Raw genomic sequence first — 15,180 nt, forward strand, 5'->3', positions numbered from 1 at the left:
CTAAAGAAGGATATAAAACTGCTAGAGAGGATGCAGAAATGAGCAACAAAGCTGGTGAAAGGTATGGAGAACCTGGATTACGAGGAAAGACTTTAGAGACTAGGGTTGTTCTCCCTTGAGAAAAGGAGACTGCGAGGGGATATGATCGAGACTTTCAAAATACTGAAAGGAATCGACAAAATAGAGCAGGAAAAAACATTATTTACAATGTCCAATATGGCACGGACAAGAGGACATGGGCTGAAGCTAAGGGGGGACAAGTTCAGGACAAATATCAGGAAGTTCTGCTTCACGCAACGAGTGGTGGACACCTGAAATGCTCTCCCAGAAGAGGTAATTGCGGAATCCACCGTTCTAGGATTTAAGGGTAAGTTAGATGTACATCTCCTTATGAGTGGCATGAAGTGACATGGGTAAGGGTAAGCTAGATGCACATCTCTTATGAGACGCTTAGAGTGATATGGGAACCAAAACTATGCCAGGGTACATCTGGCGGGGCCTCCGTGTGTGTGGATCGCCGGACTTGATGGACCTAGGGTCTGTTCCGGAAGTGGTGCTTCTTATGTTCAGTACTGGGCAAGCCTGAATGGCCTGTGTCCTGTATATGAGCATTCAGTTGGGGATGGGCTGGGGAGGGTTTCGATGGCTGAGATGGTTAAGATAGGCTGGAGTGAGCTTTGATGGAGACTCCAGTGGATGGAACCTAAGCACACTACTGGGCAGGGCTCTGGGTTTCTGGCCCAGAAATATCTAAGTAAAAGGACCATTTAAACTAAATAATTTATGGATCATGTATGGTTGGGCAGACTGGATGGACCACTGCCATCATTTTCTATGGAAAGGCATTCTAATTTCCTCTCAGATACCAAGCCACGTGCACCTAGAGGATCAAGTCATGGCTCCTTTTGAGGCTACAGGCGGCCTCTGCAGTCTTCGGTAAACTTCTCTTCACAGAGATCATTTCAAGGGTCTAGGCAGAGGTTTAGTGCCTTTGGTCGAAACCCCACATCAGGTGCCCATTCAGCAACCAAATCCAAAAAGTTCTGATGATGCCAAATCTCTCTCCGATGTAACCCTATATGGCGGGAGACTTGCAGAGTATCAGGAGGCCTGAGAATGGATTTGCACACACCAGTGGGTGCTGGACATCATTTGAGAAGGCTACAATTTGTTCGGCCTCTTCAAGATATTTTTCATAGACTCCCCGGCTGGGAGGCTGGAGAAAGCAGTTAAGAGTACGAGCTATGGTGCAGTGGCTGCTGCAGATTCAAGTGGTAGAAGTCATGGATACCAAATTGAGCTTGGGCAAATACTCTTTATACTTCGTCGTGCCAAAGAAAGATTCTGATGACTGGAGGCCAGTTCTGGATCTCAGGTCGGTTAATGCAGTGTCCAAGTTCCATATGGAGACAATGTGGTCAGTTATTGTCTCGGTTGCTCCGGGTTAATATCTAGCCCCTCTGGATCATATTAGTACAGTGGTCCAGCGTTGCTTTTACCGGCTGCGCATGATATAGATCTCTATCCAAACTGCTAGAACTCACCTCTCTGAATATTCTGTTCCACTCTCTTGTGATTTCTCATATAGATTATTGCAATGCCCTTTACAAAGGCATAACAAAAAAAGAAATAAGAACACTCCAGATAGTAGAGAACACTGCAGTAAAAATTATATTTAATGCAAAAAAAAAAATATGACCACGTTACTCCCCTTTTACATAAAGCTCACTGGTTACCAGTAGAACACAGAATCACTTATAAAATCATTTTATTATCATTCATAACCAGCCAGAATTCATTAATAATCTTTTTATTTATTTATTTAGATTTTTATCCCGTCCTCCCAGTAGCTCAGAACGGTTTACAAGTAAACATTCACAATGGAGTGAATTGGACATACAAGATTATACAGTAGATTTAAATACTTGAACATACGAGACTGTGCAGCAGTGTAAATATAGGGACTATACAGCAAATTAAGAACAGTAGTTTAAATATAAGTAGTTTAGACACAAGTTATTTGAGTATAGGCTGAGTGGACTATATAGAAATTTTGGGCAGAAGATTAGAATGGAGAAAGAAGGGTAGAGGTGGGGTTTAAGGGGTTGGGTGTAGACTGAGGGTGACCTTTAGTTGAAGAGGAGGGTCTTTACCATTTTCCGGAATGTCATTAGTGAGTTGAGTTGAGGAGGGAGTTGGTTCCAGAGTTGGGGAAGTGGATGGGAGGATGAGCCATAAGGTATTTCTCAGTAGAGAAAGAGAAGGTATTTGGAAATGCTGACTTCCTTGAGGATACCCCCAGTGCAAAGTTTGGAAACAGACTGAGTTGGATGTCATTGACATACATTAATCAGCAGTGTCAAAGCCTCACATGGGAAGAGATCTGATTGTTCTCTTTCAGTTCATTTGGATCCAAAGTGGCCCCCACTTAAAAATTAGGGAAGACCACTGCCCTTAAATGTTCCATAAGAAACTTCTCTTGGAGTGACTTCTTTTGGGAAGCCCCTTCAGATGCATCATACCTGGAGTACTCAAATATATAAAACCAAAGGGCTGGTTATTATGGGAATGCACTGAATTTACTTTTGTAATTGTTATTTGTTAGCTCAAACCTGAATTCATGAAAGCCATTTCTGCTTTATTCCCCCACTCCCATCTGTTTTGCAGTATTTGATGATATGAAGGTGGACACAGGATTCAGTGATTCAGAAGATGACTCTGGGGAGGATGGTGAGGAGGACGAGGAAGAGGAGGAAGACGCTTTAACAGAGGGGTCTGGTACTGAAAGTATTGGAAGTTTGGATGAAGGAGGTCAAAAGTTTGACAATCTTTCTGACATAGTGCAAGTCATAAAGAATATAGGCCAAGAACAAGAGGCGGAATCAAACTCCAATGGAAAGCAAGAAGGTGGTGGTGACTCTCGGCCAAACATTCCAGAGCCAAAATCAGAGCGTCTTAAAACCAAAGGAGACGCAGATAGTAGCAGAAGAAAAAAAAGGAAAAGACGAAGGTAGTAGAACTTTTTCTCAGAGTGGTTTCTTTAGGACTTATTTATGTCGGCATTCCTGTGTTCACTGGTTCTAAAACTGTGGGTTGGCCTATTGGGCACAGAAAGATTATGGGGGTAATTTATTTAATTAAGACTTGTATCCCGCTGCATCCTCCAATTCTGCACGGGTTACGTACAATAAAATTATTAGCATTAAAAATTAATTGAAACCATTTCTATAATTCTATAAAACAGGTGCTAACTTGTAGGTACACATCTTAGAGGAGTGGGAAGGGAAGAGGGGAATATGTTACGGAAGAAGTGGGAACCGTTAAGGAGGTGGAGTGCGTTAAGAATTTGGTCTGTTGAAAAGTAGAGTTTTGATCTGTTTTCTAAAGTTGAGATATGATGCCCTCCAGATACGGCCCCAAAGAGACGGGGTTTGTGGGGGGCTGAGGTTGGGGGGTGGAATGAGGCAGGGCTGGGGGCAGAACCGGGTGATGCCACACATCCTCTTTTTTTGAGAACAAGGTCTGGCTACCCGATATATATACCCAGTTATGCTGCTATTCTATAAAAGAAAGTAGGCACCTGTTTTCCTCTGTAGGATTTTATTTATAGGTACACAGTTATAGAATTAACCTCTCTATGTCAAGTATAGGATAAAGCTCCACTAGAAATGGCAAGTGTACCAAACAGGGCCCCTAAAGTACATTTTTTATTTGACTAATATGACAACCAACTAGGTACTTATGTTCTTCCCAAGAACTGTGTTTGGTAATACCATCTTGCAAAGATTGCATATTGCTTTCTTCTAGAAAGAGAATGCTCTTAAGCAGAGCTGCTGAATTCTGGATATTTTACCTAGTGAAATAAGAAACCTATCTAATATTGGGTAATATAGGAAGGCAATAAAAACATAGTTATTCCAGAAATATCTTTGAGTAGGGTGGCCATAATGATAATACAGGTCTTCCTCCATATTCACAGGTTTGACATTTGCGACTTTGGTTATTTGTGAGTATTCCATAAATAATTAAGAACATAAGGACATAAGAATAGCCTTACTGGGTCAGACCAATGGTCCATCAAGCCCAGTAGCCTGTTCTCACAGTGGCCAAGGAGTAGGAATATTCCATGCTACCGGTCCAGGGCAAGCAGTGGCTTCCCCCAAGTCTTTCTCAATAACAGATTATGGACTTTCCTAAACTAAAACTTAACTTTATATATCGGGTCATCAACCTAAGGAAGCTTGACTCAGTTTAAAACAATTAGATAAAAACTAAAGAAAGTAATAGCAAAAGTTTCAAAGAGATTAGTTTTCAAAATGTTTGGCAAAAAGAAAAGTTTTTTTAGAAGTTTACGAAAAGATTGGAAAGAACTGGGGCTCCTCAGAATTAAGGGGAGTTCATTCCATAGTTGAGAGAGTTTAAAAGCCAGGAACTAGTCCAAACCTTTCTTAAAGCCAGCTACGCTATCCGCTCTTACCACTTCCTCTGGCAATGCGTTCCAGAGCTTAATAATTCTTTGAGTGTCCTTGATTAGGATCCAAGATGGCAACTGAGAGCAGGACGCGCTGAGTTGCTCGTCTCAGAAAGCGATTTTTGGAAGGAATTTCTTAGCGGTAGTTTTACTTACCGCGATGCCTAAGATTACAGGACCGGAGCGCTGCTTCTGCCTCGCAGCGCTCTGGAGCTCCGGGTCTCAGCAATATTCAGGATCTTCTGAGGCGTATGCAGGAGGTCTCAGCAACATCGGATGGCGGCCTGCTAGGACACAGGGAGGCGAACCCGCGGTGGACACTCTTGGGCCCGACACTACTCTAAGCCCCGTGGTTAGGGCGCCGCCCCCGCAGCCTCAGATTACCAGCTCTCTCAGGGGCGGGAAAACCCCGGATTCTGAGGTATTCTCTTCTCCAAAGGCAAGCAAGGATCTTCAGGAGAGCTTGGAGGCTGGGGCTTGTACTACAAGGGCCCTAATGGAAATATCTGGGGCAGTACCATCTCAGCATGAGGGGGAAGGACAGAAGACATGCCCGAAGAAAATCTTCAGAACAGTGAGCACTTTACACTCACAAAAGCTCCAATTGTATTGATTAAGCCTGCTGAAGTGACTCTAGATTCCATTTGGGACTTAATGGCTGATTTTGTTAAGGAACATAATAAAGAATTGAAGGATATAAGAAAAGAAATAAATACTTCTAATTCATCTATTCAGAAAATTGAAAAGCAAATTATAATATCAAAACAATTGCAAGAGACTTTAGTTAAAGATAATATTAACCTAAGGAAGAAAATTGAAATGCTTGAGAACAACTCACATAGTAATAATTTAAGGTTAATTAGCTTTCCAAGACTTGATTTGGTAACACCTAGAGATATGCTTAAGAGATATCTAGTGGAAATTTTGGAGATATCTGAAGAATTGTTACCACCATTCTCATGGGTCTATTATTTGCCTGATAAAGGACAAAACCTACAGCAAAAAGAAAAATCTTCAGACCAAGAACCCTTAAATATTTCACAAATTCTAGAGACATCTGAGAAGGACTTAGCATCATCAGCCATTATGATTATTACTTTAGCCTTACCAATTGATAAAACATGGTTGTTAAAGCTTTACTTTAAAAATAGACAAAAAAGTTTCCTTGGTCACAAAATACAAATGTTTCCAGATTTGGCACGGGAGACGCAAAAGCGCCACCATGAATTTCTTCTTTTGAAACCTGGGGTTATATCTTTGGGGGCAACTTTTTATTTGAGACATCCGTGTAAATGTATTGTGTGTTACCGTACTGTTAAGTATGTGTTTTTTGAACCATCTCAACTGACAAATTTTGTGGCAATGTCTCGTGTGAATGGAAGTAATCTTTGAGCCCTATAATTTGACTATTCACGACCTCATTTCAGTTCTATAGCTTTCAGTTTCTTGTGTAATTACAGTATTAGTATTTTTCTTTATGTTTCACCATTTTTTCCTTGATTCTTGGACCCTAAGTTGAGGACTTAAGCATAAATAGTAAATTTATCAACTTATGAGTTATATTTGCATTGTAGTTAATATCTATGCTATTATTGCTTTCTGTACAAGTGTAATACTAGAAATTTAAATTGAAAATCAATAAAGATTTAAGTAATAATTCTTTGAGTGAAACAAAATTTCCTCCTATTTTAAAAGTATTTCCCTGTAACTTCGAGTGTCCCCTAGTCTTTGTAATTTTTGAAGGAGTGAAAAATCGATCCACTTGTACCCCAGGATTTTGTAGACTTCAATCATATCACCCTCTCAGCCATCTCTTTTCCAAACTGAAGAGCCCTAACCGTTTTAGTCTTTCCTCATACAAGAGGAGTTCCATCCCTTTTATCATCTTGGTCGCTTTTCTTTGGGCCTTTTCTAGCGCGACTATATCTTTCTTGAGCTAAGGAGACCAGAACTGAACGTAATACTCCAGGTGAGGTTGCACCATGGAGCGATACAGGGGCATTATAACATTCTTAGTCTTGTTAACCATTCCTTTTTTAATAATTCCTATCATCCTGTTTGGGTTTTTTTGGCCGTCGACGCACATTGGGTGGAAGGTTTCATCGTATTATCTACCCAGTGATACCCAGATCCTTTTCTTGGGCGCTAATCCCCAAGGTGGACCCTAGCATCCAGTAACTGTGATTCAGGTTATTCTTCCCAATGTGCATCATTTTGCATTTTTCCACATTAAACTTCATCTGCCATTTGGACACCCAGTCTTCCAATTTCCTAAAGTCCACCTGCAATTTTATATAATCCGTATGCGTTTTAACAACTTTGAACAGTTTAGTGTCATCTGCAGATTTAATCACCTCACTGGTCGTTCCAATTTCCAGATCATTTATAAATAAGTTAAATGGCACCGGTCCCAGTACAGACCCCTGTGGCACTCCACTGTTTACTCTCCTCCATTGAGAAAAATGACCATTTAACCCTACCCTCTTTTCTATCTGAAAACCAATTCCTAATCCACAACTGAACTTTGCCACCTATCCCATGACACTTTAATTTTCTCAGGAGCCTCTCATGAGAAACTTTATCAAAAGCTTTCTGAAAATCTAGGTATACTATATCAACCAGCTCATTTTTATCCACATGTTTATTCACACCTCCAAAGAAGTCAAGCAGATTTGTGAGGCAAGATCTCCCTCGGCTTAATCCATGCTCACTCCGTCTCATTAAATCATGTTTGTCTACTTATTCCACAATTTTATTTTTTATAATTGTTTCCACCATTTTGCCCCGCACTGAAGTGAGGTCTGTAATTTCCCATATCTCCCCTGGAGCCCTTTTTAAAAATCGGCGTAACATTGGCCACCCTCCAATCTTCAGGTACTACAGACGAATTTAGCGACAGATTACAGGTCAGCAATTTCTTGTTTAACTTGTCGATTTTGCTTAGTACAACAACCAAAGTGAGGCTTGTAGTTTCCCGCAGAACCACATATCTGGAACAGTCTACCAGCCTACCTGCAACCACTTCCCACACATTGCCTGTTCAGGAAAAAAGTAAAAACTTCCCCCAGTAGACTCTCCTCTGTCCCAGCCCTCTTCATCTCACAGACTGCCATCCCTTAATCTTATCCGGCATTATTAATCTTGCTTCTCCACAACACTGTACCACCAATGTAACCATCTTGCTGTAAGCCGCAATGATTCCCTGTTGAAAATTGTGGGATATAAGAAGTTGCATTGTGTTGTTCCATGCTTCACCACATCAAAAGATATAACTATGGATGCTTCCATGCTCAGCTGGGGAGCTCACCTAGATGGCCTTCATATGCAAGGCAGCTGGAGTTCTTACGAGAAAATTCTCCACATCAGTCTCCTTGAGCTCCAAGCAGTCCAAAATGCTCTAAGCACATTCCAGGATCGCTTCCTCAATCAAGTGGTACTCATTCGAACAATCAGGCAGCCATGTACTACATCAACAAACAAGACAGCATGGGGGTCTCACCTATTTTGCCAAAAGTGATCCAAATCTGTTTCTGGAAAATTCCTCACAACATATTTCTCAAGGCAGTTTATCTTGCAGAAAACAGAATGCATTAACAGTGGCCACTCAATTCAGTGGTTTTACATCAGATATTTGAGGATTGGGGTTGGTACTCCACAAGTGGATCTCTTTGCGTGCCCCCCCCCCCCCAATAATCACAAACTTCCAGGCTTCTGTTCCAGAATCTTCACTCCCAATCATCTGGACTCGGATTCTTTTCTCCTCAACTGGCAAGGCAAAATCCTTTATGCTTTCCTTTCAGTTCCTCTACTTGGGAAAACTCCACTCAAACTTATTCAAGAACAGGCTACTATGATACTCACAGGATCTCATGGTCACGATAACTATGATTCCTTCTACTCCTGCAGTACAGTGTCAGGGAGCCCATCACCCTTCAAATTTTCCAACTTTGCTGACACAGAACAAAAGATCTCTATTCCTTTCCAATCTATATTCATTAGCCTTCATAGCATGGTATCTATCTCCCAATCAGTAGATGCTTCCACACTCTCTGCACCAGTATCAGCCATCATTGAATCTTCTAGAAAATTCAACACTGTTATTGCTTTAAGTAGACTCACTTCACAGTCTGATGAAATCTCAACTTGTTAGATCCAATCACTTGTGTTCTTCCATTGGTTTTGGACTATACACCTTTCCAATTCTGGTCTCAAATTTAGTTCAGTAAGAGTTTATCTCAGTGCTATTACAGCTTTTAATTTACTTCAAAATAAAAAGCCATTATCTGTACATTCTTTAGTTTCCAGATTTATGAAAGGCCTTTTTCATACAAAACCACCAATCAAGAAGCCTCCTCCATTTGCTTAGGATCTTAATGTTATCTTTTCCTCTCTGATAAAACCACTGTTTGAACCACTTTTGACATCCTCTCTTAAGTTTCTAACTTGGAAAGTAGTATTTCTCCTCTGTATCACATCAGCACGCCGAGTCAATGAGCTTCAGTTGTGTGTCAGATCCACCTTATACAACATTCTACCATGACCATCTTTGCACACATCCCAAGTTCCTTCCAAAAGTCATCTCAGAATTTCATCTGAATCGATCCATAGTTCTTCCTGTCTTCTTTCCAAGATCACATTTTTACCCTGGTGAAGCAGCATTTCATACACTGGACTGTAAACGTGCTCTTGTATATTATTTGGATCACACCAAACCTCATAGAACATCCACTCAACTATTATTTTCATTTGATCCAAACAAACTCAGAGCTCCTGTCACTAAGAGAACCATCTCACTTTGACTGGCAGACTGTATTTCCTTTTGCTATGCTCGGGCTGGGCTGACACTGAATGGTTGTGTTACTGCACATAAAGTTTGAGCAATTGCAACTTCAGTTGCTCAACCTACATTCCATTCCCATTGAGGGCATCTGTAAAGCAGCCACCTGGGCCTCGATTCATATATTTACATCTCACTACTATTTGGAGAATCATTCCATATGGAATAGTTGGTTTGTCCAAGCAGTTCTACAGAATTTATTTTCCATTTAAATGCCAACTTCTCTCCAACCCTTTTGGTTTCACCAGGAATCATAAGTATGACCCTAGTAGCTAGGGAGTCCCACATGTGAGAATACCAGGATACTGAGGGAGCTCAGAGAAGTTCTGGCGGGTCCTATTAAAAATTTGTTCAACAAATCTCTGAAGACGGGAGTGGTTCCTGGGGATTGGAGGAGTACAGATGTGGTCCCTATTCACAAAAGTGGTCACAAGAATGAAGCGGGAAACTACACCGGTAAGCCTCACTTCGGTTGTTGGAAAAATATTGGAAGTTTTGCTGAAAGAAAGGATAGTGAACTTCCTAGAATCTAATGTGTTAACAGGATCTGAGGCAACATGGCTTTACTAAAGGTAAATCATGCCAAATGAACCTGATTGAATTTTTTGATTGGGTGACCAGAGAGCTAGATCGAGGACATATGCTAGATGTAATTTACTTAGATTTCAGCAAAGCCTTTGATACGGTTCCTCAAAGGAGGCTCTTGAACAAACTTGAAGGGCTGAAGTTAGGACCCAAAGTGATGAACTGGGTTAGAAACTGGCTGTCGGACAGACGCCAGAGGGTGGTGGTTAATGGAAGTCATTCGGAGGAAGAAAAGGTGAGTAGTGGAGTCCCTCAGGGTTCGGTGCTGGGGCCAATCCTGTTCAATATGTTTGTGAGTGACATTGCTGAAGTGTTAAAAGGAAAAGTTTGCCTTTTTGCGGATCATACCAAGATTTGTAACAGTAGACATCGAAAAGGGAGTGGAAAATATGAAAAAGGATCTGCAAAAGTTAGAAGAATGGTCTAATGTCTGGCAACTAAAATTCAATGCAAAGAAATGCAGAGTAATGCATTTAGGGATTAATAATCGGAAGGAACAGTATATGCTGGGAGGTGAGAGGCTGATATGCATGGACGGGAGTGGGACCTTGGGGTGATAGTGTCTGAAGATCTAAAGGCGAAAAAACAGTGTGACAAGGCGGTGGCTTCTGCGGGAAGGATGCTGGGCTGTATAAAGAGAGGCGTGGCCAGTACAAGGAAAAAGGTGTTGATGCCCCTGTACAGGTAGTTGGTGAGGCCCCACTTGGAGTATTGTGTTCAGTTTTGGAGACCGTATCTGGCGAAGGAAGTAAGAAGACTTGAAGAGGTCCAGAGGAGGGCGACGAAAATGATAGGAGGCTTGCGCCAGAAGATGTATGAGGAGAGACTGGAAGCCCTAGAGCAGGGGTAGGGAACTCCGGTCCTTGAGAGCCATATTCCAGTCGGGTTTTCAGGATTTCCCCAATGAATTTGCATGAGATCTATTTGCATGAACTGCTTTCAATGCATATTCATTTGGGAAATCCTGAAAACCCGACTGGAATATGGCTCTCGAGGCCCGGAGTTCCCTACCCCTGCCCTAGAAGAAAGGAGGGACAGGGGAGATATGATTCAGACGTTCAAGTACTTGAAAGGTATTAACGTAGAACAAAATCTTTTTCCAAGAGAAAGGAAAATGGTAAAACCAGAGGGCATAATTTGAGGCTGAGGGGTGGGCGTTTCGAAATCTATCAGCCCACGTACAAACTGCTCTTCGACGATCATCTTCACACAGGCTTCAGCATGCTTTTTGCGGTTCAATTTGACTCCTTTCCAACCTAGGACCCCTGAAGAAGGCATGTACCGAAACACGGATCGTATTGGGTCCTGTGGTTTAATTTTAAGGTGTTGTTTTTAACCTCAATTATTTTAATAAACTTTGCCTGTACATTGTACATGTTACTGCAGTTCTCCTAGTGGCTCCCCTGCCATTGCTGCCACCCACAGATTCCCCCGCCATTGCCCACTCCCTCCTGCCCCAGGTTCGGGGGGGGAACCCCCACAGCAAGCTCCCTCCCCAACAACCCCCCATCAAGCCTTGTGGTCTAGTTTCAAGTTTATTAGGATTTTATATACCGCCTATCAAGGTTATCTAAACGGTTTTTACAATCAGGTACTCAAGCATTTTCCCTCTCTTTTTTTTAAAAAATTTTTATTTATAAAATTTTCATTCTTACAATAAATGAATAGCATAATATTTAATTTATAATAATTATAGTTGTATGTACAATATCATATCATATATATTGAATCCCTTTCCCCTGTTATTTGTTTTTTCATTTTTTCTCATATTAATTTCTATATTTCCCTCCCTAACCCTATATTATTATTATCAATGTGTTAAGATATCTGATCTTTAGAATATTTTGTCAATGGATCCCATATTTTCTTAAAATTTTTTATATTTCCTTGTTGTAATGCCAATATTTTCTCCATTTTATAAATGTGACACACCGAGTTCCACCAGAATGTATAATTTAGCTTAGTATAATCCTTCCAATTTTGTGTGATTTGCTGCATGGCAACTCCTGTCAATATTAAAAGCAATTTGTTATTGTTTGCTGATATTGGACTTTGTGTTCTCATTGCAGTACCAAATAATATGGTATCATATGAGAGACCAATATGATTTTCTAGTAATAGGTTAATTTGAGGCCAAATTAAATTCCAAAAGGCTTTTATGCAAGGACAAAAAAAAATTAAATAATCTAATGTCCCTACTTCTATTTTACAATGCCAGCATCTATTAGATCTAGTATTATCTATTTTTTGCAAGCGCGTCAGGGTCCATAACACTCTATGTAATAAAAATATCCATGTTTGACTCATAGATGCTGACTTTGTTAATCTTAATCTCCAGGACCAGAATCTTGGCCATTGAGATGCAGAAATTGTCTGTCCAATCTCAATGCTCCAAATATCCCTAAGTCCAGTTTTCTTTTTTTTATTTAGAAATCCATATATTAATTTATACCATTTTGCGGCTTGGTGTCCCAAGAAATCCGCCTGGAAACATAAAACTTGCAAACTATATTGGGTATTAAGATCTTTCCATTCAGGGAACCCTACCTGAATGGCTTGCTTCAATTGCATCCATTTAAAATATTGTGCATTTTCCCTCTCTGTCCCGGTGGGCTCACAATCTATCTAACGTACCTTCAACCCCCCTCGACCCTACCCATATCCCCGGCAGCCTCCCACAACCACCACCACACCAATCCTGGTGCTCTAGTGGGCTACATCCCCTCTGCCCCCTCGTACCTTTTTTAGATGACTGACAGGAAGGATGCTCACTCGCTCCCACACCAGGTCTGTCTCTTCAAAATGGTGGGCCAGAGGGGCCTAAGGCCCTGATTGGCCCAGGCACCTAAGACCCTTCCTATGGGAGGCACCTAGGCCAATCAGAGTCTTAGGTTCCTCCCTCCCAGTACATCCCAGGGTGCACCGGGAAGGGGCCTAAGACCCTGATTGGCCCAGATGCCTAAGGGCCTCTCCCATAGGAGGGGTTCTAGGTGCCTGGACCAATAAGGGCCTTGGGCCCCTCCCCAGTGCATCCCAGGATGCACCAGAAAGAGAAAGGGTTGCATTTTAAAGAGGTGGGCTTGCTGGTGGGAGGGAGTGAGCATTCCTCCTGCTGGTCTTCTAAAAAAGATACGGCAGGAGGTCGGAGAGGATTAGGAGTGGGAGGGAGGACCGCCACTAGACCACCAAGATTGGTGTGGTGGTTGACTGCTGGGAGGGAGCTTGCTGCCAGGGGAGCAACGGGGGGGGGGGGGAGTCGGAGGAGGGGATGTCCACTAGATTACCAGGCTTAGTATGTTAGGGGGCTGTGGGGGGGGAACCTTTTTTTTATAAGCACAGCTCTTGTGTGTGCTGTGCCTACACAAAGCAGCCCCTGCTTTGCTTGCCTGTTCAGGGCAGAGAGAGCAGGGGCTGCTTTTATCTTTTCTTATGGCAGGTAGGCAGGAGGAGGAGCTGTGATAGCAATTTTTATTCTGAGCACAGCTCCTCCCCCTCCTTTACTAGCGATTTTCCGCACACATTGCATGCATATAATTTGCATGCTATTGTGCTGAGAGCCATCAGTAAAACAAAAATCACTCCCACCATGGTGTCGGAGCTTAGAGAATCTGGTGCTAAGTTAATTAGTGTTTCTGTTTTGCAAGTGTTAATGAGGTTTTCTCTTTTTTTTTTTTTTTTTTACTTTCAGGACAATTGGTATTAATCTGACCAACTGCAAGTATGAAAGTGGTAAGAAAAAATTGTCACCTATTCTATTTCATTGTTTTCTCTTTTTCCTCCTGTTTTTCTATACCTGACGGCAGTACACGTGATCGGGGCAAAGCAGCTTCGGGGGTCAACCGGTGCCATTTTCGAAAATGGTGCCAGCGGGGCAGGAGCATCTGAGGATCGCTCCTGCCCCCACTAGACCCCCAGGGATGGCCGGGTAAGTGTGAGAAGGGTTTGAAGGGTAGGGGTGGGTTCTGGTGGGGGGCAAGTTTAATAAAGGAATGGGGCTTAATAAAAAAGAGGCAGCCCTTCAAAGGGGCCATGCTTTTCTTTTACTTAAGGCAAGTGGGGTGCAAGGGAGGAAGGGGCTTCACCTGCCCATAAGGATTTTTATAATTAGGGGTTTGGGAGGCTTTAAATGGTCCTTGTTCTTTAAATGTGGTGACTCCAGGATGGGGTCTGTTCAAAGGTCCTGGGTGTACTAAACTCTGTAATTCATATGCTACAATTTAGTGAATCCCATAGAAATTTTTGTATGGTTTAAGGTGCACTAGTATGCCGTTTTACTCTACATCAGTAAATAAGTCCCTTAAATTTTCACTACAGAAATGCCTACATCGGTTCTTTTAATGCAGTTATTTTCCAGTAATCTCAGCTTTGACATACAATTACCATAACGTATTGGATTTAATCAATAGTAACAACTACAGCAGAGAATTTGTGGTATTGAACAAGTGATCTGAAGATAGCTCTGGAGTGAGACAAAGTGACCAGGCTATGTTACTCATAGAATTCTTTGTGGAGTAAAGGATTAAGACTAAACAATGGTACTGCTTGGCCTCTTCCATTGTTAACTGACAGGACATTAAGCCTCAAGACTGAGCAGTATCATTATTGTATGAAGCAAAACATTATATACATAATGATTAGAAAATCACTGAAATTCATGTTGGACAATGGGTGTGGCAGTAAAAGAGTTAAGAGCATGGTAGCTAGGATTTATGGTTAATTGATTTATTGATTTCATTTTCTATCCCATTTCCCCCATGAGGTCAGAATGAGTTACAGATACAGGGCTGATTTCATAAATACATTCTAAAAATTCAGGACACTTATATGGATATTGCTACACGGCCAAAGAAAGGCATGGTTTAGGGATGGACCCAGGGTATTAAAATTCAGAAGCAAAATTTTATAGCAGGCACTTCCACAGGATAGTGAGAGTCCTATGCTTTGTAGCCTCAGAGTACCCACTTTCCATAAGAACATAAGAATTGCCACTGCTGGGTCAGACCAGTGGTCCATCGCGCCCAGCAGTCCGCTCACGCGGCAGCCCCCAGATCAAAGACCTGTGCCCTAACCGAAACCAGCCCTACCTGCGTTTGTTCCGATTCAGCAGGAACTTGTCCAACTTTGTCTTGAATCTCTGGAGCGTGTTTTCCCTTATAATAGACTCCAGGAGAGCATTCCAGCTCTCCACCACTCTCTGGGTGAAGAAGAACTTCCTTACGTTTGTATGAAATCTATCCCCTTTTAACTTTAGAGAGTGCCCTCTCGTCCTCTCTACCTTGGAGAGGGT

At 41.9% G+C, this 15,180-nt stretch overlaps 1 protein-coding gene across 6 annotated transcripts in view; it reads left to right on the forward strand.

The window, feature by feature from the left end:
- The window catches only part of TTLL6 (tubulin tyrosine ligase like 6), a 157,863-nt gene that overhangs the window by 31,050 nt on the left and 111,633 nt on the right, over window positions 1-15,180 (forward strand). For all 6 annotated transcript variants that reach the window (XR_004536897.1, XM_033919652.1, XM_033919653.1 and 3 more), the window contains exons 3-4: window positions 2,668-3,010; window positions 13,582-13,622. Coding sequence is in view for 5 of the 6 variants with exons in the window: in XM_033919652.1 (XP_033775543.1) it covers window positions 2,668-3,010; window positions 13,582-13,622 (384 nt within the window). In the remaining variant the exon portion in view is untranslated. The remainder of the gene's footprint in view (window positions 1-2,667; window positions 3,011-13,581; window positions 13,623-15,180) is intronic.

This window comes from Geotrypetes seraphini, chromosome 14 (genome assembly GCF_902459505.1).
Source record: "Geotrypetes seraphini chromosome 14, aGeoSer1.1, whole genome shotgun sequence".
In the NCBI taxonomy this organism is placed as follows: domain Eukaryota; kingdom Metazoa; phylum Chordata; class Amphibia; order Gymnophiona; family Dermophiidae; genus Geotrypetes; species Geotrypetes seraphini.